The sequence below is a fragment of the Hemicordylus capensis genome, chromosome 1, assembly GCF_027244095.1.
Source record: "Hemicordylus capensis ecotype Gifberg chromosome 1, rHemCap1.1.pri, whole genome shotgun sequence".
Classification (NCBI taxonomy): Eukaryota; Metazoa; Chordata; class Lepidosauria; order Squamata; family Cordylidae; genus Hemicordylus; species Hemicordylus capensis.
In genome coordinates this window covers 34699712-34727393 of record NC_069657.1, presented here as the reverse complement: position 1 = coordinate 34727393, position 27682 = coordinate 34699712, and the positions used below count along the sequence as shown (strand labels likewise).

The 27682-nt window shown below is 41.1% G+C and overlaps 2 protein-coding genes and 1 long non-coding RNA gene across 15 annotated transcripts in view; 1 reads left to right on the top strand and 2 right to left on the bottom strand.

Annotated features, from left to right (window-relative positions):
* The window catches only part of TC2N (tandem C2 domains, nuclear), a 76574-nt gene extending 69491 nt beyond the window's left edge, over positions 1–7083 (bottom strand). For 3 of the 5 annotated variants that reach the window (XM_053248038.1, XM_053248051.1, XM_053248068.1), the window contains exon 1: positions 6037–6433. The gene's annotated coding sequence lies outside the window, so the exon portion shown is untranslated. Of the gene's footprint in view, positions 1–6036; positions 6435–7014 lie in introns of those variants that run through there. The other 2 variants (XM_053248045.1, XM_053248060.1) reach the window with 2 other exon arrangements.
* LOC128324033 (uncharacterized) lies at positions 5714–23480 on the top strand. 6 transcript variants are annotated; one of them, XR_008306588.1, is made up of 7 exons: positions 5714–6861; positions 8398–8500; positions 10673–10763; positions 11714–11904; positions 12995–13110; positions 17856–17939; positions 22977–23480. It is a non-coding gene; the product is annotated as an uncharacterized LOC128324033 (long non-coding RNA). The 6 variants fall into 6 exon arrangements; XR_008306586.1 differs by lacking the exon at positions 22977–23480 and adding an exon at positions 19106–19787 and having other exon boundaries at positions 5898–6861; positions 11681–11904; XR_008306581.1 differs by having other exon boundaries at positions 5899–6861; positions 11681–11904.
* Positions 21767–27682, bottom strand: part of FBLN5 (fibulin 5) — a 99130-nt gene continuing 93214 nt past the window's right edge. For all 4 annotated transcript variants that reach the window (XM_053248080.1, XM_053248100.1, XM_053248089.1 and 1 more), the window contains one exon: positions 21767–26556. In XM_053248080.1, coding sequence (XP_053104055.1) covers positions 26395–26556 — 162 coding nt within the window. In that variant the 3' untranslated portion in view covers positions 21767–26394. The remainder of the gene's footprint in view (positions 26557–27682) is intronic.

The following is a 27682-nucleotide window of genomic DNA, read 5'->3' as shown; positions in this document are numbered from 1 at the left end:
AACCACATTGTAGTTCTGCCGCCTTCTTTGATAGAAGGCAAAATTACAATAACTAGCTTATTGCATGGCTGGCACCCAGTCACAACTAGCTCTCCAAGCAAAAGTCTTCTTAATCACTAGGTAAGTGGTCATCTTTCAGAAGTCCACAATGTGTTTTTACAGTCATATCTAGCATTGCTAACCCCTCCTGATTTCTAGTTGCACTGCATTAGCATTTAGTCTCTGCATTTTGTTTTTTGTTTTTTTGAATGTAAGAGAGATAACCAAAGATAATCTCTATGTGGGACATCTTGACCTAGCATAAGAAATGAGACTAGATGATCTTTCAAACCCAGCCCTAGTCCACATTTTTAATTAACACCACTAGAAAACATGGTTACCCGATTGATAACCATGTTCTTGCCAACTTCATCCATGGCTTAAATCCTACTTCTAAAAGTCAAAACAGAAATATTACAGTAATATTGAGATGTTAGCCCTGTTCAAGAGCTATGAGAACCGAGGTTGCTATACAGTTGTCCCTCGCCAACTGCGGGATTCCCAATCATGGATTTGAGTATCCACAACTGGGAAATTGTGGTAGGTCTCGTTAACCAAGACCCGAATATCCTGAGTGAGGTTTGGCAAGATTTTTTTGAAATGGGGGGGGGGATTTGGTGGCAGTTTTTTTCTATTTTTAACTGTTTTCCCCCTACCACAATTCCCCTAACCCCGTTTCCAATGTTTTCCAATTGCTTCCCAACTGCGAATTCACCAACCATGAGGAACGGAGCCCTTGCGGTTGGCGAGGGATGACTGTGTTTGCATACAACATCCCCGAGAAGCACACACCTGAAAGCCCACCCTCACTGTCATAGGGATGTGCACGGAACCAGTTCAGCAATCCTTTTCTGGATCACCAAGCCGGTTCAAAGGTCCTGCATTCGAGCCAGTTCGAGGAGGGGGGTCACTTTAAGGGGCAGGAAAGGTGGTTCCTACCTGCCCATCCCTGCCAGCGCTCTTCTAAACAGTGTGGGCACGTACGCATCGGCTATGAGCATGGCAATACTGAATGGGGCTGCAAGCATAAACATTGAAGTCCTGTGCCCATGCTGTTTAGGCAAACGCCGGCTGGGGAAAATGTGGCAGGGCAGGGAAGGGCAGGTAGGACGCACCTTCCCTGTCTCTTAAAGTGATCCCCCCACCCTCCCAGGAGTACACAGACAGGTTCCGTGTACATCACCTACACTGTGACACATGCCCCCCCCCCCAAAGGCCCACCCTTCTGTTCGCCACACTTTACAGCATTTGTTAGCAGAGACAAATGTTGTACTTATGGAGAGATCCTCCCCATGATCAGAGTGCTGGGGCATCCCAGTGTTCCACATCCCAGGGAGGTCCTCTTCATGACAAATGCTGTAAGTGTGGAGAGCAGGGGACAGGGTTTTCACATGCATCAGGGCAACGGAGAGACTTTCAAGCATGTTCAGTACTTGTTCACAGCATCCCCAGTTTGCAAAACACCTGAACAGCACTTGTGTGTAGGAACACTTTCCCCCAAGCCTTTGGAATGGGGAAGAGTATAGAAAGATTGCCTCATAACACAGAAAAGTCAATGCTGTTTACGAAGCAGTGAATTCTTGAAGAACAATAAACCAACTCCTTTCATATTTATGATGGTTCAAAAATAAAAATTCCATTCAAAATCCCAGAATGAAGACGCTGAAAGTAATAGTTAAAGAGGGTCAAACATACATAACCTCAAGACATGTTATATTGTGTTGGGTAAATATTGCAATGAAGAAAATACCACCAAAATAACCTGAATATACTGAACAAACAAACCCTGGTTCTGTCCAGTAACAACTAGTATAGGTATTGTGTACAAATTTCTAATACTTTGCTAGGCAAGCACACAGTTCATACACTACAATTATTCTGTTGATAATATTGTTTCTATGACCTGTAAATATGTCCATGCAGGAAGCATGCAGAGGAAGTGGCAGATGGAAGTGAATTAATCTATTATGCTTCATGACATGGGATTCAGGTGAAGGTCAGAAGAAAAGCAGTTTGCACGCATAAGTTTCTTTCAAACGTTTTTTCAATACTGGAGTAAATAATATTCTAAATATGGATGGATTGAGATGACAACATTAAATTTACAGTCCAATACATGTTTGCTCAGAAGCAAGTTGCAATATGTTCAATAAGATTTACTCCCATGTAAGTGTGCACAGATTGTAGACTAGGACACTAATTATTGTACAGTCATCCCTCGCTAACCACGAGGGTTCCGTTCCGGGGAAATCTTGTGGTTGGCGGATTTGTGGTTGGCGAGCAACTGAACAGCATTGAAAACTGGGTTAGGGGAATCACGGTCGCGAAAAGACCAAAAAATACAGGGAAAAAGAGCAAAAAAAATCACCAATAGTCACCCAAAGACCCTTTAAATCACCAATAATCAGCAAGAGGAATAAAGGAGGGACCCCCAGAAATCACCCCCAAAACTCGTGGAACACACACACACACCCCCGCCCATTACAAAAAAAGCTCGCCAAACTGAGGATACTCAGGTCGTGGTTGGCGAGAACTGTCACAATTTCCCTGTCACAGATACTCAAAACAGCGATTGGGGAAACCACAGCTGGTGAGGGATGACTGTACTGAGATATTAAAAATAGTTTTGTTTTCATTGTTTTGTTGCAAATCATATTGAGATTCAATGAGTGGTGGTATACAAATGTAATAACTATTTATATATCAGAGAGAGAGAGAGAGAAAGTGGTTTACATGATACCAAAAGGAATGAAAAAATGGTTCCTCATCCCAAAGGCTCTCTCAGTCCAAGAAGAAACACAAGAAACATACCATCAGCAGTCACTGGGGAAACATTATGGTGGGTTGAATAGGGACAGTTGCTCTCCCCCTGCATAATATGAGAGCCATTACTTTAAAGGTATCTCTTTGCCCAGTTAGCAGTCAGAATATGCATTACTGTGCATACCATATATGCTATATGTATGCAATATATTGATTGGCTTCTGTCCAAAGAACTGTCAATGCAACAGAAGCTCACAGAAGACATTTTCCCTCCTTGCCAGATCAGCCCCACAAAGAGCATCTCTGGAAGTGGGTGGGATGTGGCATGTGGGGACTGTATGGAGAGGGAGTTTCTAAAAATTGGGCCTTTCATGAGCAGAGCTTTTACATAACTTTTCCAAAATCAACATACAAATTCCTCTGCACTCAAAGAATCCAACTCCCAGACACCCAAGCTAATGTGATCAAAGGAGCCAGGACTTGACTAATAAAATGCGTTTGAACTGAACCAGTCTGATTTCAGTGAGCTACAACAAATGCCTAGACACACTTGAACAAACCCAACCAGCCAGGTGCTTAGAGTTTAAGCACACATGAGTATGTTCTGGCACTGGAACAGAATGTTCTCATAATGCAACTCCGCACAAATGGAATTCCATCCATAGACAACAAAAATTTAAATACATTTTACTCATTTCAATCAGATATGGAGAGTTTTGAAGATTCTACTTTTATCTAAAACAAAACAAACATTGATGATTGAATAGATGTCAAATATAATATACACACACATATTTATTTATTAAAGTTTATTAATAGATGTTTATTAATTGGAGTTTTTACTACACACACACACAAGTTATAATTCAGGGCGAAATTATGCCAATAGAGGTATGATGCAGAAATGGGCTGCCCAGTTCTCAGTGGCTTCTACTGACTTAGAAGCACGTAGGGGAAAAGAGAAGTGAGCTTAATGTCTTATTTTTCTCTGTAAACTACTTTGAGAACTTTTGCTGAAAAGCAGTATATAAATATTAATAACAGAAATAATTTTATACAGGATAACAAGAAGCTGGTCAAGCCATTCATATATATACCACGTTAGACGTAAGAAGATATATCAGAGGAAAGGGGAAAGAGCAAGCCAGGGTCATATGGGTCCACATACAGAATGTAAAGGTCCCTGAAAGCTTTATAAGGTAAGGCAGGGCTTAAGCAGTTGCCTATGCAACATTGACTGGACAGGAATATAAGCACTTGGACCTGCCCTCTGTGCAACATTCCAAACACACCCTTTCCCCTTACAGCAAAAAGCAGCATATCCTGAATACGATTATGAGTTGATTTAACGTTTTTTAGTCCTTGATTTATCTGTCTTATTTAAATATATTTACATAGCATAGACCCTTACTGAAAATGCCTTTTTGAAGAAAGCTTTGGGGGTGCAATAATTCACATTATCATGTATTGTTAGAAGTTAAAACACACTTCAACAGTTTTATTTTGCATCAGATTTGGGAACATAGTATGCACTGTGGTTCATTTAAAGGTAAAGTGTGCCGTCAAGTTGATTTTGACTCCTAGCACCCATAAAGCTCTGTGGTTGTCTTTGTAGAATACAGGAGGGGTTTACCATTGCCTCCTCCCATGCAGTATGAGATGATGCCTCTCAACATCTTCCTATATCACTGCTGCCTGATATAGTAGCAGCAAGGATTCAAACCAGCAACCTTCTGCTTGTTAGTCAAGCATTTCCCCGCTGCACCACTTAAGATAACTGTGATTCATTTACAGGAAGGTAAATGAACCAAAATGTGTTTCAAAACAAACAAAACAAGTTCAAGACCCATGAGTGTTGGGGATATCCAGAGGTATATTGACACCTACTTAAACTAAGTGTTGTTGGCCTTAGTTATCTATGGTTCTTATCAGAAGGGCAAAACCTTAGACTTTTCACTTTGAAGGATAAGGTATATAGGAAATTTGGATACATTCAGACATTACCTTTGGCATAGGACCTGGAGTGCTTGTATAGTGGCCTGCACTGCAGCATGTCCTTCCAGAATTTTGAATATTTTCCCATCAACCATAGAGTTTCAATCTCTCTCTTATACGCATACACACACTCACTCATGAGGAATGGGTTAGTCAGCAATTAAGGCTTTACTATATATCAGTTATTAGAGCTCTAGGCCCTGTAAATCCCATTTAAATCAATAGTAAATTGTCATGACTACATTCTGCACCATGGATTTCAATGGGATTTAAGCACAACTAAAAAAAATCAGACAGATATCCTATGTTTAAAGAAACAGATTACTAGTTCAATAGTACAGATTTATACAAAGAGATATTCATTCACGATTTCTGTACTAAAGAGCCCAGTTAACATTCTATTTGTTCTAATATATAAGTATATGCCAAGAGCTCAACATGAAGAGGGACAGAATACATCAACACTGACTCTAGGCATTTTAGGAGGAATTAATTATTACTTCTGGCTACTTTATGGAATTGAGCTTTAAGCTATTTTGTTTTAACACATACAAAGTTCAAACAACACATGACCTTAAAGGCCAAGTTGGAGACCGATCATCCTGGAGAGAATCTATGTGGTCGCTAAGTGCCGACACCGACTTGAGGGCACTTAATCAACTACAGTGGTATAGTTGCATTAAAAGTGAATGACAGCAATCAATGTAAGCATTAAATCAATGCCTTATCCCAGGTTTCAGAAGGAGAAGAAACTTGCAACAGATTTGTTTTAAAACTAGTTCCAGGAAAATACCAAAACTACGTTTCTGTCAGAAAAACAGTTGCTTATCTTTTTTCCTAACACGTCTCCTTTAATACTAGCAATCCTAGTCTCCTTTGAGTCCAGCAGGTGCAACTTTCCCATCACTGCCGGTTTATGCTTGATGGGGGAAGTGCTGCCCTGTTTTATAGCTACTTCCCTCACAAGTACAAAGTAATCTTATATAGATTTTAACAAAGAGTCCGTTCAGAAACAAATCAAATTTCTCCTTCCCTTCCCGTCTCTACAGGCTCCCCACTGGGACAAACTTCAAGTTTAGATTGTTTAGAAGTTTGAAACTTCTAAACAATCTAAACAACAAAACGTAAAAGGCACTGACTGGATAGAATACAACATGCCCCTCTTGAATTCCTGAACTAAAGGCAAAGGCTCAACAGATCTGCCAGATTTGGTTTGGTTTGTAAAAGCGGCAACCTTACCGAGTCCCACTCCCCTCTTGCTGTTATTACTACTTTGTACAGCCGGAGAAAAGCTCAGCAGCGAGACCTCGTCGACCAGTGCATCCTCCAATGTCTCTCCCGTATTCTCGGCGAATGTCCAGCTGCAGCCAAGAGGCGGCACAGAGCAACTAACAGCAGGGTAGCCCTCAAGGCAAAAGCACCTGGCTCCTCCTCCCCAGGGCGGGCGCGGCTCTAATAGCACCGTAGCCAACCTTCGCTTTCACAGCTCCCTGGGGAAATTTGTCCCTCTTCGCACGAGGTGCTCCAAACGCAAACTTCCCTGCTGAAGGAGGAGTGCTGCGTCCGCGCGCCTGTTGCTTCAGAGAGGTATTGCTGCTGCAGCTGCCACAAGCCTCCTGTTTCCTTCTCACCTGTTTCCTTTCCCGCTCACAATATATAGGGGGCTTTTCCCGCCAGCGGCGCGGGCAGAAGCGGTTTCTCTTCCTGACATGCACCAACCACTTTCTTACACGAGACATTTCCCATACAACCAGTTTTCTAGCCGTGGCTAGTCCTTGCACACTTAAGGGTCGGTTGCAGTTACCGAAGCTCTCAATGCCAAGAGCACCAAACAACAACCCTATACGCGCTTTGGCAAAGGCAGGTTTGCTCGGAATAGCCTGTTGGTTCTCATTGCCCGCTTTCTAGTCCTCTATTCTTATTACAGTTTCTTCAATATCCTGTCTGACTACAGCTTCTTCATAAAGTCTTCTTGTCTTTCATCTGGTCCTCTTCTCTCCAGCCTGCACCAGCTACCTCCAGAGCTTTTTCTCTCACCCCTTACTTGCAACTAAAGGCCCACTGGTAAGTAACAGAGCAGGTTTTCTGGATTGCTGTTAGACGCACAAAAACATTTGCACAGAAACTGGCCTGCCTGACGTCCTCCCTACCAAGGTTACAAACAACTCTGCTGTTCCCCTCCTTAATTCCTGGAGGCATGAAACTTAACTCCCTTACCTGCTTGGGCTTTTCCTTTCCTTTCCTTTTTGTTTTTTGTTTTAAACCAGATGCAACAGCCTTTCCTATGGGTCCTAAAGGTACACTGTTTTCATTGTGCAAATAAAGGAAGTTCCCAGTTTGCATTACTTTGGTGAGACAGATCCTCAGGGTTGCTTTTTGATCATCACAATCATGGCCAGAGCAGACGGGGGTTTCCTGTTTAACCCAAATCTTCCAGCTTGACTTTAAAGGATTCTCAGGCTCTGTACATTCATACATGCATACATTGTTTTAATCAGTGCTGGATTATGACATGCTGAAGCCCTAAACTTTAAAGGCCCCATAGCGTTACAAAACAGATCAGAAGTTGTACTCTGGCACATCACTCTCCATCATCACTCTGCTCATGGTTATAGCAGCATTTGTCTGAAATGGTGAATGTGTTGGTCTAAACTGGGTGTGAGTCTAATAAATTTTGATATAACTTGCAGCTGTTTCTGCACAGATTTATCAACTCAATATGATAAATAATTGTGTAATATAAATATACTTTTGTCTTAGCAGAATGATGGTGTCTGTTTTAGAGTCTTTTTCCCCTTTCCCCTTTATTTTTCAACTAATTCCAATTACATAAAACAAGAATTTAGTGGGTTTTGGTTTTCAGAGGCCCCTCAACATATGAGGCCCTTAGCTTCCTAAATCCAGCGCTGGCTTTAGTACATCTGGTGTTCCTCCCCTTATTTATTACATATATAATTTTTATTTGGTTTTTCTCTCCTAGATATCCAGCACCCTGAGTCCCCTTGTATTTAATTGGTATTTAACCCTGATCAGTATTTAAATCTCTTCAGTGGTGTCAAATTTGCAGTGTGACATTCAGAGTTCTACAACCAAGGCACAATTGCACAGATGACAGCCATTTCCAGCAGAGGTGCTATTTAGGGAAAGTATGGGACAGTCCCATTTCCCTTTTATACCACAAATGAGAATTACTCAGTTGTATCTATATTCTGGCCAGCTCATTGATTCAACACACAATTAAACACCTAGGTACTAGGTATATATGCCATTGGCGTAAATCCCTTTTCTTTTTTTAAGGAAGAAATTTATCATGCATTGGTTACACTGTTATCTATCTATCTATCAGATTTGTACACTGCCCCAAACTTTCGTCTCTGGGTGGTTAACAATAGCACATATTTCTTGTGTGGTATAAAATAGTACATAATAAGAAATGCTCTTAAAATACACTGCATTTTAACAATATGAATGATTTTGAACATATCCAGGAACAGGTTTTTGGTGATTCTATGGCCTCATCCTACTAAAATCTGAAATGGCAACCTTGGTTTCCTCTCAATTTCTCAACGTCTTATCAGATTTCTTACCTGTGATTTTCAGCTCCCAGGCTCAGTTACGTGGCAATGGACAGTCTTGACAAATGCAAAGAAAAGCCCAAAATACGGAAGGAAGGTGACAAAAATAGTACTGACAAACAAGGAAGGTATGTTACAAAAATAGCTAGAAAGTACCCCTTTCTCATTTAGTCAACTTTCATTAGAGACAGTCGTGCTTCGCAGAATGCATCTCTAGGTATTTGTACGTAATGCTCATCACCACTGTTTTCTGTATTATTTCTAGGGCATTCCAAGAATCAAATTTGAATAGATGTAATAAATGAATATTACACTCAATGTATATGACAGAGAGATGCATTTAGATGCATCCATCTAAAAGAAAACTCTTATTGTAAGACAATGCTTTTCAAATTTCCCACCCACTGGGAATACTGACATATTAACATTCGTCAAGAATTCCTATACATGCAATAAATTATGTGTGTGTACACATAACAGTGCATAGACCCTGTTGTTTGGCCGATCCTGATCCTGACCACCCTTTCATCATTCTAATGATTTAGAGAGTGGTCAAGATCAAATTTAACCGATAATAATTACTGACTTGATGCATCAGGACAGGGAATGGAAGAGTGCTTACTTTTCCTGAAGACCTATATTCTTTGAAGAAACTGATCAATTCCTTCAAATAAGCTGGCTCTTTAATGAAGGTAAATCATACCCCCACCCTCTGATTCTATTCTATACTATACTGATATGATTCAATATGATATCGAAATGGTCCAATATCAGAGGAATTGTGTTCTGGAACTGATGAAAAGCACAGCCCTACTGTACATCAAAGAAAATCTTCCTCAAACCACTTTCAACTCTCTTAGAAACTGGAAAGTGCCTTAACATCATGGTTATGCAGTAGAACTCTACCTTGCAAAGAAGTGAAATAAAATCATTACACCTAAAACCTTGATGTTAAGGACACACTGGAACTTTCAAAAATTATTTGACCGAAGCAACTAAATAACTGTTGGAGATTTAATGAGACCCAAGCAAAATTAGCCCAAAAGTTAACCCTGGAAATCTTATTGAAAGATGGTATAATTGATGCATCTCCATATTCTGGGATGAAGTATCACAATGTATCAATCTAACTCTACTATCATATTATTTAATGTAGTTAATTTAATTATTAGTTACTTGTCTACCATATGGTTGTGATCTCAGAAACAAAAGGACTAGATAGGTATACCAACATTCGTTACAAAATGAATCAACTTCATTCCTTGCAAGGAGGTTTCAGTTGTCAGCTTGGGTTGAAAACATGCTGTACCTTGCAGATAATGAGCTGCTAAGCTCCAGGGCTGATCAGCTGGTCAATCTGGATGTGAGGGTGTTTCTCTCACAAAAACCAAAATATCAGCAGTGTAGAAAAAAGACACAGGTTCACATGAAATTGTTTCTTAGCTTTTCTAATTTTTTATTTTCTTAGTTTCTGCCCTCAGTGATGTGTTTCCACTGTGACAGAGGGCTTGGGGAGCACGGGAAAACACTCAGGAAGAAGTGTCTGCTCTCATTGTTCCATTTTGGAACATTTTTGGAGCCATGAGCGGGTAATGGGAGCAGTGAGAGCTTTTCCACTGCACCCCGTAGCTGTTGTTTATGTGTTCATTTCATTAGACAGGATGTCAGCTATTGTATCCTTATTCCCAGATACTATACTCAAATGGTTGCCCAAGTAAAAACATAATAAGTAGTCTCTGGAAAATGTCCTTTTTGTGGTCCATTTGCTCATTTTATTACAGCTTTGTTTAAAGGCTCAGTGCAAGAAACACTTGAAAATAGATGGGAAATGTAGAATAAAATTTATAAAGTAATTCAAAAACAAAACATCTGAACAATAAATTTAATTGTGTTACTCAGGGCTGGACAAAACGTATTGGTAACTAATTTACTAAGAAAAATAACTTGTACCTCACTTTGTTATATATTTGTGAGTGATGCTTATAGTGCTCCAGCAATCTATATGTGTTAGAGCAATCCATATGTTATGAATGGAACCTTATTGTTCAGAGCTAGTATACCTTTGCTTACCAGATGTTTGGAACAAACCACAAGGAATGGCTGACAGACAGAATACTGGAGTGTTCAGGATGATGTTATATTTTTAAAAATATAACATCATTTTGAACCCTCCAGTATTCTGTCTGAAACAGCCATTTTCATATTTTCAACATTGTATTCATTTATTTTATAAATCACCCCAAACTGTGGGTGTGGCAGGATGGATTGATCTAATAATGCAAAGGAATCTATATTTTCAGAAGTATGCTGCCAAAGACAAAATTACATAGCCCATGATGTTCTCACATGATCCTGAATGGCTCACATCTATTCCCCTAAACACTCAAAGAAGTAAGTATATTTGTTTCTAGGAGAATCCATATGTTATTTCAGTACAATCAATCAACTTTAATATAGGTATTGGGCCCTACACTTGTTCACAAGGATTATATCTGTTTGGATCTATAATTTTCCTCTGACCAATAGCACAAAGTCTATGCGTACACAATGATAATATGCAAACCTTTGCATATCACTCCCTTGGCAGGTGCTCCATTCTGAGTGTAGCTGTATTATCTTGTAAACATCGGCTGCAGCTCCTGATTTATCTCTCACATGTTCGCATAAGGACTGGGCTGCAAATTGCATTGCATTGTACAGTTATTCTCCAAATGACTGGATTATTTGAAATTATTCTTGAATATCCAAAAATCTCCATTTATAACTAGATGATACTGAGTTGCCAAATATAATAATTAGGGATGCTATTTATTTGTTTGTGCACCGATAGCTGGGAAACTCTTTTTGTCATGAATGCTGGCCCTTTTTAAATGAACAAGTACTGTACCCAGCTGCCTAAAGGTATATCCCTCTATGCTCAATTGTCAGAATTGTTTTAATGCCTGATCTCAAAGGCCATGTCTGAACTCATCAGTGGGGAGGAAGTACTATATTTACTTGAATCTAAGACTAGATGTTTTCCAAGTTCTTCCATATTAGAAATCATGGGCTCATCTTAAATTCAGAGTCTACATACTTTTGGATATATAAGTGTATAACCTGTATTTAACCTCTATTTTTAAGGGGCTCATCTCAAATTCAGAGTCGTCTTGTATTCGAGTTAATACAGTATTCATTTCACTATAGTTTAGAGAACAGCTTGATTTTCAATACCTGCTTATCTCGTGACATAATACAAAATGTAACTTGGTGTTGCAATATTCACTCTATCAGCTTCAGAAAATAATTTGTTGCTCACTCCCTTTCAGGAAAAGACGTAAACTTTCCTACTTGTTTCTCAGCTTATGCAGTTTGTTCCTTCACCAATGCTTTCACCTCATCTGGCAGCACTCATAACTGTGTGCATAGATGTCTATGGATCATTAGCAGTAGCATATTCAGTAGCAATGTGCAAAGCGTGTTCCAAAATCTTTTCATTTGAACTGAGAAGGAACTTAACAGTCACCTATAAGAGAGGGAATACAACTGATAGGTAAACTATTTTTCCTCTTTTGTATGACTCAGCAGAATGTGTTTGCATGCTTAACTGATCACCATTTTAGGAAACAGAAAGAAAATGAATTCCAAGGCTGATCAGCTGGTGAATTTGGGTGTGTGAGTGTTTGTCTCACAACAGCCAAGATAGCAGCAGTGTATAAAAAAGATACAAGTTCAAATGATCTTATTTTTCTTAGTTTCAGACAGAGGTGCACCTAGGTAATTTTGGAGCTTGAACCTAAAGGTCTGTGGAGGCCCCCCTCCCCTGTCAATTAAGCATCAACATACTCTGCCAGGTGACCACACCACCCAGGACAGACTAAAGAGAATTTGTGGGGCCCCAGGGGCTGTGGAGGCCCTGGACTTCGATCCCAAAGTCCAGGGGTAAGAGCTTTCAGATGTGCTAACTTTGATGTCTTGAGAAAGAGTTAGTTAACACTGAAATGCCCAGGGCATGGTCTGAAAGCAGATGATACAGCTATCTTGCTTAAATTAAGGTCTGTGTCTGGCTAGTGTCTGGGTGGGCTGACCAAGTAGGATATACATTTAATAAAATAAATAAATGCATCAGGAATAACAGACATTGGCCCTGGAAAAGCTGTGAGCAGGCCTATGTCTCGTTAGTGCTTTGGTGAGTGATTGACCACATAGGTATACTATAGATAAATAAATGCATCAGGAATAAAACACATTTACCCTAATCCAGCTGTAGTTGCAGGCAACTTGTTGCACATACTGTAACTAATGGTGAATCCCCTAGATGAGAATGCATATTGAATGTAGTATCCATCCAGTTCAACATATTCTAGATGAGCATTGTGTGATAGCTGCACACCTGTATCAAAAGGAATTTGCACCTGTGTGCAGATCTTCTTTGCTCGTTCAAGGCAATAATGATCCCTTCCCCGCCACCCCACGTGGCTGTTCTCTAGGGATTTTTTTCCTTTCCTTTATTTAGTTATTTGATTCCTCTTGTTGTCTTGGGATATTTGTCTTCTCTTGTAATGTGTGGCATAGATAATTTGCTATCTGGGTGTGCTTTACTAAACATGATCTACCTTTTTTTAAAAAATATACAAAACCAGAAACTGACCCAGAGGGAGGGGAATGCTGAGCCGTTCCATCATCTGTATTGCCATATCAACGCTGAATTTCTTCAGGCCAGTTCAAAGCAACAATTTTCTTTCATGGGAGTGTATCTGTAAGTCTCTGTGTTGATGAAAATTGTGATAGCCAACAAATTATAACTTTCTGTTGTGCCCTATAACTTCTGGAAGTTTTGCACTTATTTTTAATTTTCTATACTGAACAATGCTCAACATCCAGAGGGACAAACCGCATGCAAGAGGATGCTGTGCTAGTACAATGCTGTTGTTACGCTACATCTGGAGCTTGCATTCTACACTAGTGTTGTGCAGCAGAAGAATTGTGTAAAGTGAGCAAATGTATACTTTCTCCACGTTAGTGCTTTATGGCAGAATGCATCATGCCAGCACAACTGAATTCAAGCAGTTTTACAGCACTTGAATTCAATTAATATGCACACTGCTTTGAGGCAGTAGCTATTGTTGCATTATCTCAAGGACTCAGGGATGAACTAAGCTGAAAGAGAAGCTGAATATTTGCTTATTTTACATTTCAACAGTCTAAGGTATGGCTCTGGATCTACCAGATATTGGAGTGGAGTGGGGGATACAAATATATAGTTCATAAGCACTGCAGCGTCTCAGATGGTATCTGCTGTTATCACAACACAATAATATACATATTAGCATAATTTATACATATTGCAGTATCCAGGTTTTTCTTGGCATAAAATTTCTGGCAAACTTTTTATTGGTTTAGCACAGCCAGTAAAACTGCTGACCATAAGTATATACTGCAGTGGAGAGAGATGGTTTTTGTTTGTCAGATAATACATAAAATAATAATAGCTTAACATTTATATTGTATTTTAGCATGTTCAGAGTGTTTCACGTACTGTACATTATCTCAGTAATCCTTACAAGAGCCCTGTATTATTTATTTTTATTAATTATTAATCATCATCATCATAATCTCAATATAGTAAATGGTGGAGAGTAGAGCTGTCTCTAGCTTGTGCAGGGCCCAGGGCAAAAATAATTTGTGCCCCCATCTCCACATGCAATCAATATTTCTGCTGGAACTAGAATAGTATCTGTTCCTGTGCTACAGTGTGGGACGCTGGCCACCCCCCTTCAGATAGCCTTGGTGGAGAGGGCTCAGGTAGAAAGACGTCACACATCTTGCCTTAGGCCAGCTCATGAGTTCAAGGCAGAGGTGAAATGTAAAAAGGGGGCTTTGTGGTTCACAACCCATAGGAACATAGGAAGCTGCCATATACTGAGTCGGTCCATTGGTCCATCTAACTCAGTATTGTCTACACATACTAGCAGCAGCTTCTCCAAGGATGCAAGCAGAAGTCTCTCTCAGCCCTATCTTAGAGATCTCATGGAGGGGACTTGGCACCTTCTGCATTCAAGCATGCAGATGTTCTTCCCAGAGCTGCCACATCCCCTAAAGGGAATATCTTCGAGTGCTCACATGTGATCTCCCATTCAAATGCAAACCAAGGTAGACCTTGCTTAGTAAAGGGGACATAAGAACAGCCCTGCTGGATCAGGCCCAAGGCCCATCTAGTCCAGCATCCTGTTTCACACAGTGGCCCACCAGATGCCGCTGGAAGCCACAGGCAGGAGTTGAGGGCATGCCCTCTCTCCTGCTGTTACTCCCCTGCAACTGGTACTCAGAGGCATCCTGCCTTTGAGGCTGGAGGTGGCCCACAGCCCTCCGACTAGTAGCCATTGATAGACCTCTCCTCCATGAAGTTATCCAAACCTTTCTTAAAGCCATCCAGATTGTTGGCTGTCACCACATCTTGTGGCAGAGAATTCCACAAGTTGATTAAGCGTTGTGTGAAAGGGACAATTTATGCTTTCTACCACAAGATCAGCTCTAGCTGTAAATTAATTAATTACACTGAAACGAAAGCCTTTAATAAGTAACCATTCCTATTTATGGAGCTGAAACTGACTTTTCAAGTCTATCTTTAGCAGTGTTTAATGTTCAACCTTTTTGCCAAGAGATATAAATTAGCAATGATACATAGTGGGGGATGTAAATTGGAACACTTGGTTCTGCATCTCCTTGTTTGAAAAGCAATCTTTAAGCGAGTGCATGTTTCAGAGTTAATCTGTTTGCTGTGCAGTACCAGGCAGGCCACTGAAAATGGGTGGTACTTGAAGCCAGCAACAGAGATGTTCATTTGTCTCTGAAACCACTAAAGATCCTTATCAGCACCTTGAATAGCTTGTAAATCTAACATATTCCCATGAACGTCAGGTTTGCAGTATATGTGTTGCATAGTCACACGTATGAGTTAACCTGACTATATAAGCCAGTTTAAGTTAGTGCCTAAACAAAAGGAGAAAGGTTAAAATCTCTACTGCATTCCAGATTTACCCTAATAAACCCTCACAGGGGAGCATTCCATTGGAAAAGAATCCAGTAGTGAATCTGGTTGTCATGTAGATAAACTGGAAATGTTTCCCAGTGTTAGCAGCATGAACCAGGTACTAACTGTTGATTATTGAATGAGATTTGAGAAAGTCAGTTATCTCAGGCTATGAATGGTCTATTCTAGACCATATAAAGTTATTCAAAGTTGCCTCACCCTTGGATGATCCAAGGGTCATAAGTCCTAATGCAGCTCCTGTCAGTCATGAATAAGTCCTATTGGAAACAGTAGAACTAACTTGCCTGTCCCTAACTATGTTTATCCAGTAGGTCCCACTAATTTCAATGGGCTTGTTCCCAAGTAAGTGTGTATATGATTGCAGCCTTAGGGAGGTTTATACATAATGGTGGCTAGTTTGTATAGAAGAAATGCCGGTTCCTAGCGAGTGGATGTTCCCACTACAGCCACCACATCCATGTTGTGCAAACTCAGAAGTGGTGCATGGAGAATTTTGGATACCCACCTCTGCCTAACATTCACCTGACATATCTAAACAATATTTGAAATGGGATGAAAAATGTCTGGCAGAGGTAGATATCCAACATTCTCCATGCACCATTTCTGAGTTCCAGCCACATGGAAGTGGTAACAGTAGTGGGAGTACCTGCCCACTAGGAACTGGTAGTAGAGATGTGCATGGAACCGGCGGCTCAAGGGTGGAGGGGGGGATACCTTTAAGGGTGGAGGAGGGTTCTCTTACCCCTCCAGTCGCATTTCCCCTGCCGGTGCTGCACTTTAAAAGGGTCAGGTGTGGTGGCAGCATACCTCCCTGCCACCCCATTGCCGTGTTGGACCAGAAGTGGCCCAAAGTACCTGCCATGCATGCAAGTGAGCGCATGCATTTGATGTGCACATGTGCGCCAGGTACTGCCAGTCTAACAAGGCAATGGGGTGACAGGGAGGTAAGCTGCCACCAGCACTGGGCCCTCTTAAAGTGCAGCGCCGACATGGGAAATGCTGTAGGAGGCGTAAGAGTACCCTCCCCCGCCCTTAAAGGTATCCCTCCGCCTTCGAACCTGCCAAACCACCGATCTTTCGAACCTATTCGGAGGCCTGTAAAAGGGCCTCCGAACAGGTTCGCACACATCGCTAACTGGTGGTTCTTCCATACTTGCCACCATTATGTGTGAACCTACCCTTAGTCAGAGCTGCTTGTAGTTCAGGGGTTCTTAATCCTTTTGCACCTATTGACACCCATGGATCCCCCATCCAATTAATTTACACAAGATTCTAGTAAGAAAAAAAATAGTGAAAAAAGTACTTAGGATAGTTATTTTTAAGCAATTGCCAGGAAGCAAAATAAATTCAGTGCACAAAGGTTTTCCAAAGATCATCTGGACCTTTCTCTTGGACCAGGGGGATCCATGGACTCCAGGCTAAGAAGTCCTGTTATAGCTGATTTAGAGTCATACTAGCTGACCGGACGCATAGCATCTGTGCCCCTAGTTCTCCCTGACTATTCCTCCCCTCTTCAGACCCTTCTCCCTAACTCTTCCCCTGGGTGTCTCTGACGCCCGGCTGGCCCACTTCTCCCCCCCCCACACACACACTCATGGTTTCTGGCCAGCTTGCCGGCGCATTCTCTCCTGCCGCCACCTCCTCCTCTTCCTGGCAGCCTAGCCGCCTCCTGGCCCCAGCAGCCGTGCACCTCCCACCACCACCTCCTCCTCCTTTCTATGGCTGGTTCTGCCGCCCGCCACCATTTCCCCCAGCAGCAGCTCAACGGCCTTGTGAGTCCTGCTGCGTGCGAGCCTCCACCGCCCAGCCAATCCACTGAGTGCCAGGACACATCCCCACACATCCAGGACAGGCACGTCTATGAGAATTAATAATAATGATGATACTACAATCCATTTTAGGACTTGTGTATGCCCAGTAAGGCTTCATTCCTTACATTCTGAGAAGCAGACCTTCCTTATAACAATAATGAATAATGATGCACAAATTATTAATAGGGTGGCCATGTGTATTCTTTTCCCTGACATCCCTCTTTTTTGAGGTGCTTCCAGGATTTGACTGGTTTTCTGTTTTGTCCAGGACTGAGGCAGTTGGCTGTTTTTCTTTAAATGGGGTTGGGGGCCCTCTTGCATGGCATGCTTGGTGCTTCAAAAGCAGCTTCCTGGATATGTAGCATCCTGTGGAAGCTAGAGTGGAGGTTCCACAACACGGGAATGAGCGGCACCAGTGTGAAATGTCACATGATCCGCTGGCTGTTGTGTTTCCTGGCTTCAGTGTTAGAGGTCTGAGAGAACGCAGGCTGGGCACGGATGTAGGCAGCAGCCAACAGCAGAGAAGGCACACTGAAATTCCTCAGAGAGAGCATGTGAGTCTGAGCAAAGTGAGCAGAGAGGATGACGAAAGTGGCGGCAGCCACTTTTCTTTTTCTTTTCTTTTTCTTGTTCCACAAGGCAACCCTAGCCTTGAGAATTTAGCAACTACAGAGCAGACTGAGCAGACACACAGGTCACCTGGTCATAGACTTCCCCATTGTGGTGAGTTGTATTTATATTCAAATCATTCATTTCTAGATTTGCAAATATACATATACGTTAACACATGCAAATGTGTGTCCCATTTTGTCCTTACATTTGGTGATAAACGTCTTCTATGGTCTTTGGCAAAGTGTAGCTGGCCACTGAAATTATTAATGCTATATCTCCTAAATTTCAGAAGTAGCTAGGAATGTGTGTGGGTGGGTGGACAGTTGTTGATTGAAAATGAACATTCAGGTCTACAATTCTATTATTTTGTCTGAAGGGTAAAGTTAGGAATCAGTTGCCTTTTCAGAAAAGTGGGTATCTTTTGCCAAGATATGTAGCTACTTGTCATCTGTGTACATGCTATTAACTATATATAGTAGATGTGTTGCATGTTTGATGTTGGACTAATGGCTGTCAGCATTCAGCTCCAACTCAGTTTCTGGAGCTAGGGAAGGAACTGAGTGCTTACTCAGAATTCTGGAGATCTGTACACCGTAGGCAGGGGATTGGCTCTATTGACCAAGCAAGGGAAGACCAGACTTCTAGTCACTTATATTAGGCTTGGCCACTCAGAAGGTGTCACAGTGCCTGCCATTCACAGGGGTCCCTGTTACACATCTGGATCCAATCTGATACTGTATCTGATCCAAAAAGGGCTCTCGGACACACACAGGTAGTTCAGTGGGCTAGTTCCAGCCTTACATCAGAGCATTGGATCAGGAGGTTCCTTATTCAAACCCAGGATCTCTGACAGTAACTTTGCTTAATAACTTCATGTAAATATGAAGTTCTCCCTCACTAAAGGTTTTCAAACAAAGGTGGGAAAACTATCTGTCGGGGGTACATTAGCACAGCAGTTCCCAACCTTGGGTTCACCACGGTTATTAAACTGCAACTTCCATCATTCATAGCCATGAAGCCATTGTGGCTCTGGACGATGGGAGTTGTTGTCTAACATCACCTAGGGACCCAGAGATGGGAACCCCTCCTGTAGCAGATTTGTGCACTGAGCAAGGGGTTTGGATTAGAAGTCCTCTAAGGCAGGGGTTCCCAACCTGTGGTCTGCTGACCACTGGTGGTCCATGGCAGGGGAGGGAAAGATAGTGTACTAAGAATATAACCCCATGTACCAGAGATTGCCTGTTCGAATCCCCACTGGTATGTTTCCCAAACTATAGGAAACACCTGTATCAGTCAGCAGCGATATAGGAAGATGCTGAAAGGCAAACCTCTCCTGTATTCTTCCAAAGACAACCACAGGGCTCAGTGGTCGGTCGCCAGGAGTCACCACCGACTCGACAGCACTTTACCTTTACCTCTTTTGTATCATATACAGTGTTACATTATTATTCACAATATAATTCGCTTCACAAATATTATTGTGCAATAAACACAATAAATAATTAGAAATAGCTATTTTTAATGCCCCTTGGTATATGTTTGACTCCTGTCAGCCCAGGGGAGTATTTATAATTGGGTAAGGGGAGACAGGTGTGTCGAGGCCTGCTGCCTCCAGCCCCCCACCGGGACATGTCACATGATTCCCCATTGCCTGTCTGCCCACCCAGCCCCAAGGAGTGTCAGCCAGTCCCCCTTGCCCTGTTTGTCCCCTCTCCTGCTTTTCTTGGCTGGCAATCTAAGCAGCCTGCAAGCTGCTAGAGCTCCTTCTCTCTCTGCCTCTCAGCTGATCAGTGGGTGGGCGGGGCTTCCAGAAAGGCCTATGCATAGGCCTCGCTGAAGCCTGAAGCTCTCCAGGCAGCAAGCAAGGAAGGAAGGAGGCAGGCAGAGTGGCCAGCACTGGCTGCCCTTACCCACCACAGTTCTCTGCAGACCCTCTGCCCAGCCCAGCCTTTGCCAGTAATGGAGGTAGAATGTGAATTCCTTTTTGTGGTTACCCCGCCCCAAATATATAGGGATCTGCTTGCCGTAGGGCTTTGATATGGATCCAGGGAGACTGAGAAGTCTCAGAATATTTAATTGGAAACAGATTGGAAAATTTGCTGCCTTTTTAAAAAAAACTATCTTACAAGTCCTATAAGTGGCTTGTTTCATGGCAGAAAATTACAAAAACTTATGGAACAAACAATATTATAGTTTTATTTATTTATTTATTTATTCATTCATTCATTCATTCATTCATAAATGCACTTATGCTCAAGTTATTTTGCAACTCAGAAGGTCTGAGTGAGAACTGTGAAGCATGTGTTGTGCTTTTATTTTATTTATTTTTCTTTAGGAATGTCAAGCTGATTGGACATGTCCAAAAACCTCACTCACACTATTTACACTTTATGTCGTCAGTCAGTATGATTCTGTAATGATATGAAATGTTATGCACATGCTGATTTTCCCCCAAGCCCCGCACCCACTAGGGACAATCCTGCTTCTGAGCACCTGCAGAGAGTGGTTTTTATCTCAGTACAGTGAGAGACCACAACCAGCCCTACTTCCACATTGGGGAGCAGGGAGAATGACTTTTAGGACAGACTATGGTGTAACTTCAGGAGCAACTTGAGCCCTAGCACATCTCATCTATCTTAAAATTTTACCAAGAGGCAGATTCCTCATTCTCCCGCCCCCCCCCCCCTTTTTCTCCTGAGGAATGGTGTTAATTCTTGCTCTTTTCTTTATTTCTCCCACCGATCTTCCTTGTTTCAGTGGCACTTACTGGTCTCCTATAGGGAGCAAAATATGCTGGGAGCACACATTAGTTTGGTTTGGTTTACATCCCTGAGCATGTGCAATCCTATATGCACTTACCAAGGAAGGATCTCAGACAGTTGAATGCAGTAGAGTTTATTTTTAAGTAGACATGCTTTCCTTGCTAGTAAGTCCTTTAGGTTTCAGTGAAATGTACTTCCAGCTAAATGTGGTTAGATTTGCTGCCTGAGGCTGCAATTCTCCACACACTTACCTGGGACATTTACACACAGCAGGCTTTACTGCAAGTTTACTGGGAGGCTTTACTGTGAAATTGAAGTTGTCCCAAAGAACCAACGCAAAATAGTGGATATTTTTTACTCAGGATATAAATCAGGCTACACTCTAACGAGCAGTGAAAAACCTGAATTGTGTGTGAACTGCTCCCCAATAACTCGCAGGGACTTTAGGGTAAATCTGTCCAACATGTGAATGCAGCTCCTCCATTCCAGAGCAGATGTGTGTTAAAAGGCTTTAAAAGCCCCGTGTGAAAAAACCTCCTGGAACCACACTTTACTGAATTTGTACAGAATTTGGAGAAAACATACATAGGCTCACACTGCATGGTTGAAAGTCTCCTTTGCTAATCTGCAGCGAGGGGTCTATTTTAATAATTAGTGCTTCTAGTGTATTCTAGGAATGAAAAGGAGCATAAATATATAGTATTCAATGTATGTCACTATATATTGTGAAGTAAGTGTGTGTGTGTGTGTGTGTGTGTGTGTGTGTGTGTGTGTGTGTGTTCAGTGAAATGTATTTCCCGGCAGCATACTTATTTTGAAATATCAGACTTAAATCCTTGGGGGCCTGGGATGTGCGGAGGCCCTGGACTATGGGGGGGGGGCATTTTAAAATCCCATCTCTGAGTCCACTCCAACCTTGCTACGCCCCTGTGTCAGCCCATAGACTATGTTTAAATTGTTTGAAATGGCTTGCTTACATGGTGGTCCACAAAAACATTTGATGACAATGTAGTGGTCCACATCAGGGAAAAGATCGGAAACCACTGTCTTAAGGTACCTTCCACCCCTATGATTCAATCATAGTAGTCAAGCTAGTGTCAAGCAGTTAATACTGTAAAATACTTGAGTAATATGAACATATTCTACAACTTTATCTTCTTCACACTGAAAACAACGTTCACAACAAAAAACAATTTAACTTTATTGCAAATGAAATGTTCTTTATTTTCTTTACAAAAGCTTTTTTTTAAAGTCCCACATTGTCCTAGACAATGGTGAGTTCCTCACAATAAAAATACAATCATTTTAAAATATTTTGTTTCAGATACAAATTAAGGATTTCAGCATGAAAGAATCAGAAACAACTAAGTCTCTGATTAACTGCAGCTTAAATTACAGTATCTCCTTTTGTGAGGCAAATTAGTTTCAGAATATATCAGATGCTTGGCAGGCTGGAATGTGGATGTGAGGGTAGCTATATGACCTTCAGTGAAGCCTCTGCTGATGTGGATAATGAAGTCTGAATCTAGAAGCTTTGATATAAATTATGTGGTACTATCATGTGTGAGGTGTTTTACATGTTCTGGTTACTCTACATCAGGGCTGCATAACTTTGGCCCTCCTGCAGTTGTTGAACTACAACTCCCACCATCTCTGACAATTGACTCCTCTGGTTTGGGATGATGGGAGTTGTAGTTCAACAACAGCTGGAGGGCTGAAGTTGTACAGCATGGCTCTACAAACATACAATTTCCCATTCAATATAGTATAGCTATATATAGTCAGTTCTCACGTTTCTGTCACACTCTTGTTTGACTGAGAAACAGGATCCAGGTTGGGGCTATGCAAATGTAGGGCCAGGGCTATGTGGATAAAAACATGCTTGAGTCTCGGTGACTGAGGTCACTTGGAAGGAAACAGATCTAGTTCCTGTGTCAAGTAGTGCCTCTGAGTGGCATAGTAATTATTCACGGGGGGGGGGGGGGATAAAGTGCTACACTTGGCACCCTTGCAGTGAGGTTCCATAAACCGTGACTGGCGTGGCTCAGCCCTCACTGACAGATCTGCAGAGCAAGGAATGTTAAGACCCTCGTTAACGATGGGCATTTTGCTGGTATTTATTGATGACCTAGCATATGCAGGGTATACTGAAATAGGAAAAAGGAGATTTATTTTCTTCACAGAAGCACTTGCAGATGTAAGCTGTGAAACCAAGCTTGTGTTACTGACTTCATTCGGCTGCCTGTGAAAATGTAATCTCAGGACCTCTGCCAAAATTGCAAAAGCAAAAAATGGATTCCATCTCCAGGCAGCTTGCAAGAATGACTTGTAACACCAGAGGGCATTCATTGACATTTGTCTGGTTGCTTTGGTATCTGTTTTCCAGAAACAAGTCTACAATACCCATGTATCCAGGAAGTAATGATCGCACAACTTCTAAAAAGACACATTTATGCTCCAGTATTACCCCACTGACAGAAGCTGGAACTATCTCCTTTCTTTACAATCAAAGGAAGAAATACATACTCAGTCACTAATCCATTTTTCCTTTTCTCATCTTTTTGGTTTTAACTTTGATGATAAGCAGTTACCTCATTGGTAAAGGTAGCCAGGAAAAATAATGGCAAGATTTTCACTTTTGTGTCTCCTAACTTTCTGATATAAAATGGCAGCCTACATATTTGGGCTGCCTTTTTAAATGGACCAGTACTATTTGCTAACTCCAGAATTCTAAAACAAAAATTTACAACACAGTTTTAATTAAATCCAGTCTATTGCGGCCATAATTGCCATGCTCAATAAAGTCTTGTTTCTCCCTCCTCCCTCTATGTGCATACATAGGCACATGTGTACAGCACAAAAGGCAATAAAGAGAAAATTGAAGGTTTTAGTTTGCTTTCTTTGATCGCAGATTTTTGATTGCATTATTTTGCCAATATGAAATAAGTAACAAGATTCTATTGTTCAATTTACATGTTTTGTTATTTCAAGGTTCCAGAGTTCCTTCAAATCATGATATTTTTATGGATTGAGAATATGCAAATATTGCTGATAAGCAGGGTAAATAAATTAAAATTTATAGCACTATGCTAGTGAAAATCAGAGATGTTGTATTGTCAGTCACTATGCAAAGATTAAGGCTTAAGGCCTTTCTGAGGATGCAGTAAAAAAACTACAAAGTAAGTATTGGCTGACATCCTGACTAATACAGCGCTTGCACTGTATGAAGAGTTCTGGTGCTGCTGAAGAGTTCCCAACTTACACAGCAATGGCAATCTCGTGGTGGGGGCGGGGGCAGGGCGGCAGAATTTAACTGATCTCCTCTTCCCCCAGAAATCCTCTGTATCACTTAAAAATATATCACTGAGGGCTGCATGACCCTCAGGGACATATTCAGGTGACAGAGGACTTCTGGGAGAAGAGAAGATCAGTTAAATTTGTCCCCCTTTCAGCATCATTGCAGCTGCTGCGTTAGTCTATCATGTCCACAGAGCTGGTGCATCTCACATAGTGCCCTTTCCCTGGTAGCTTCAAGGGAAGGTTTTTCAGAGTCCACACCTGGATATATAATCTTATTTTCCTTTGATCTGCACATCTTTGTGTCTAGAAAGATTATGTTGATATTCAAACAGTAGAAGTTGATCCCATAAAAATTAACATGTTAAAACATTCTATAAGTTAAGCATAGCTGGACCAGGAATTCAAACTTTTATATGATCAGTGTATTGGGGGGACTAACCAGCATATAATCCCACTGTGAACTACTTGTATAATTACTATTTGCTCCTGAACAACCAATTTTTCCTCTCAGAAAACTCTGTGCATGCAATTAAGCAAGAAACATTTCCAATTCTTCACACTCAAATAAGCAATCTACTTACTGCCTACTTACTTCAATGTACTGAAATTATATTAAAGCACATGTGTTTTTATACTATTAATGCTGGAAATAAACTCATTAAAAAATCTGGGAGGAAGTATTGCTTATAAAACAGAAACTATATTCACAGTTGTACTTCCAGTATGAGTTCATTCAATTATTGCTCCCACAAATATATGCTCTCCAAATATGTGTATCATCACAATTATTTTCTACTAAAATCACAGGGGAAGTACAGTCAAGTTCTTTGCTTCTTAATTGATCATTTTGCAGCCCCAGGCTTGTTGACTACTGCACTAGTATTCAAATTCAAACAAAGGAAACTATTTTGCATTTGCATTAAGAGAGAGACTGGAATTAGATTCTGCTTAGCTTATTCATGTTAGCTAAATCCTGTGTTTGCTCAACCACAGCTGCGAGCTAATAGAAACAGAAAATAGACAGTGAAATATTTCACATCTTGGGATATTTTAGATTTCAGAGATAGAAGCTTCCCAAATCAGACACGTTGTATAAATCCATAAGTGAATAAAGAATATGGGGCATGAGTCACTTTGTACTACCTACAGAACTTTGGGTAGTGTTTTTTTGCAGAGAAATGATCCACGTTTATACAAGGAAGCTAATTTGTGCTGATTCCAACCTTTGGTTTACCTAACCCAATAGTGTCTACTCCTGCTGGTAGCAGCTCTGTCTCCAGTATCTCAGGCAGAAATTTTTCTCAGCCTGCTGCCTGTGCTTTTGTTAAGCCGAGATGGTGGAGACTGAACATAGAACTTTATGCATTCTAAGCATGTGTTGTACCACATGGCAAGGCCCCTCCACTTTATTTTTTGCACACACAAAGCTTTCTCTGATCACAGATGAGAATGGAGGAGCTTTCTATGTGTGCTGAATGCATGACATATATCAGAGCTTCTGTAATGTGACTTAAGTGTGTTTAACTTTTCATGCTCTATAATAACCATTGACCAATTGACCAGCTGGTGATATAAGCATGAAATATAAAATTAAATGGAGAATCAGGCCCTACATATTTTTACAAATAAATACTTTAAAATATACCATGCAGGTTTCTTCTTCAAAAATCAATTACTCATAATAGCTTTGATCTAAGGAGCTACTTTATGCATGCCCATGGGCTTGGGAATGTCCAGTGGGATTTTTGAGTTTTTTCTTCTTTGAACAGCTAACCATATGCCATATCACAAACTGTTTTTGAAGGTGGAGCGGAGGGACCCTGTTTAAGAGCATAAGCCCATAGTCATCTTGGGCATGTGGAACTAGTTACGTGGTTTTTTGGATCCTGGTTAGCATTTTTATGCAGTAAGGAACTGGGACTGATGGGAAGGAACATCTTTCATCCAGAGAAAAAGAAAGCAAGATCAATAAGGGACTGTTTCTATTGAGAAGCATGCAAGGATCAGAACTGATCATTCCACAGACAGCTTTTGCGATAGTGGCTACTGCTTCCCAGATTCTATAGGTGTCATTTTGTTGTTAGTTTTTTGTCTTTTTAAAAAATGAAAGGGAAAGCGAGCAGAACAGCAGTTTCCCTGGTGCTTTTGCCAAGCAGTGTTACCATTATAAAAGGTGGAGAACTTCACAGTATCTTAAGCTTATAATCACACCCTATAAAAGTTTGGAAAGCAAGACAAAATATTCTTAACAGCACAGTGATCAGTGAAAACAAAAACCACCTAAGGAATCCATTGACAATGCAAAGCTCAGGTGGCTTCCAACCATGAGGAAGTCTGGCCCATCACTATGATGTAAGCCACTGTGACAACCTTTAATACTGATTTCATGTTGAATTACTAGATGCACTGACTCCTGAGGAGAAAGTTCAGGCAGAAAAGGGATAATGTCCTTTTCAGCTCTATTTTATTTTATTTTTTTTAAAGAAAGCAGTGAAACTCTGGGTTTAGAAGGGATACTGCGACACGTATATCCTCAGCCGAATGACAGAGCTTCCTCTGAAGTTGATGACGGTATTAACAGTAATCATCTCCAGGTCCAATTGAATGTCACGTGGCCCCTTCAGAGGACGGGTCATCACTAGAGTAGCACTGATAGGTCCAGTTTGCTGTGTGCAAAACACAAAGGGAAGAGAGTGAGGGCCTCCAATAAGACAGGCAGCCTTAGGCTAATTCTTTTGATATTTTCATGGGAAAGTCAGGACTTTGATACTGAAGACAGCCAGGAATTTTATTATTGTTGGTGACTCTGAATCAGGGCCATTATAACCAAACATGATTTTTATGGTTGGCCAAGGGTGACCATTTCTTTCTTTCAAGGCCAGAGCTTCTCGTTTGAAGGTTTATCAAAGCCTGAACAAGAACGTTTCCTGAGCATGATTTCAAATCTCTTGATTTAGGCTCATGTTTGGAATCAGGCCATATAAGGATTATTTCCCCCCTATATTAAATGTTACATAGGAACACAGGGAGCTGCCTTATTCCAAGTCAGGCCATTGGTCCATCTAGCTCAGTACTGGCTAGCCAGCTCTCCAAGGTTTCCAGCAGTAGTTGCTTGAGGCCTCCTGGAGATGCTGGGGCTTGAACCTAGGACCTTCTGCATGCAAAGCAGATGCTCTACCACTGAGCTATTAAAATCTATGAGAATAGCTATTTCTACCAGTGTCTGTAATGATTATGTGAGCTTCCAAATGCCCCAAGTGATTCCTCCTGTTTTTGAAGCATTAATCACTTGCCCTTCTGTTACTGCCAAAATAATTATTGATCCTATTGCCATGTATGGAAATGTTTTCAGGGAAAGCACTGAATAGTAAATAGGCTAAATCTTCAGCATACAAACTACCTAGGCAAACCAAAAAAAAAATGCAAGCAGGTGTATTGGTCCATTAGGAAAAATTTAGGACAGTGTCATGATAGGGTACTTAAGAGAGGACAAATAGGGATAGGACAGTGTCATAATAAGGTACTTAAAGAGTGTCACAATTTATTAAGAGAATCAGGAGAGGTCTGCTTACAATGATGACTGATTTGGTTAGCGGTGATTCAGGGTTGAGCATTTTTAGTAGCTACTCCCCATCCAAGATGCAAAGTCTGACTGCCTTGTCAGTTTTTAAGAGAGCCTTAACACGCTTTTATTCAGACATTTGATGTCTGAATTGAATTGTTCTGTTAGTAACTGTTTAAATTTGTATTTGTTGTTTTAACTATTGTTAACTACCTAGGGACTCATTTTTG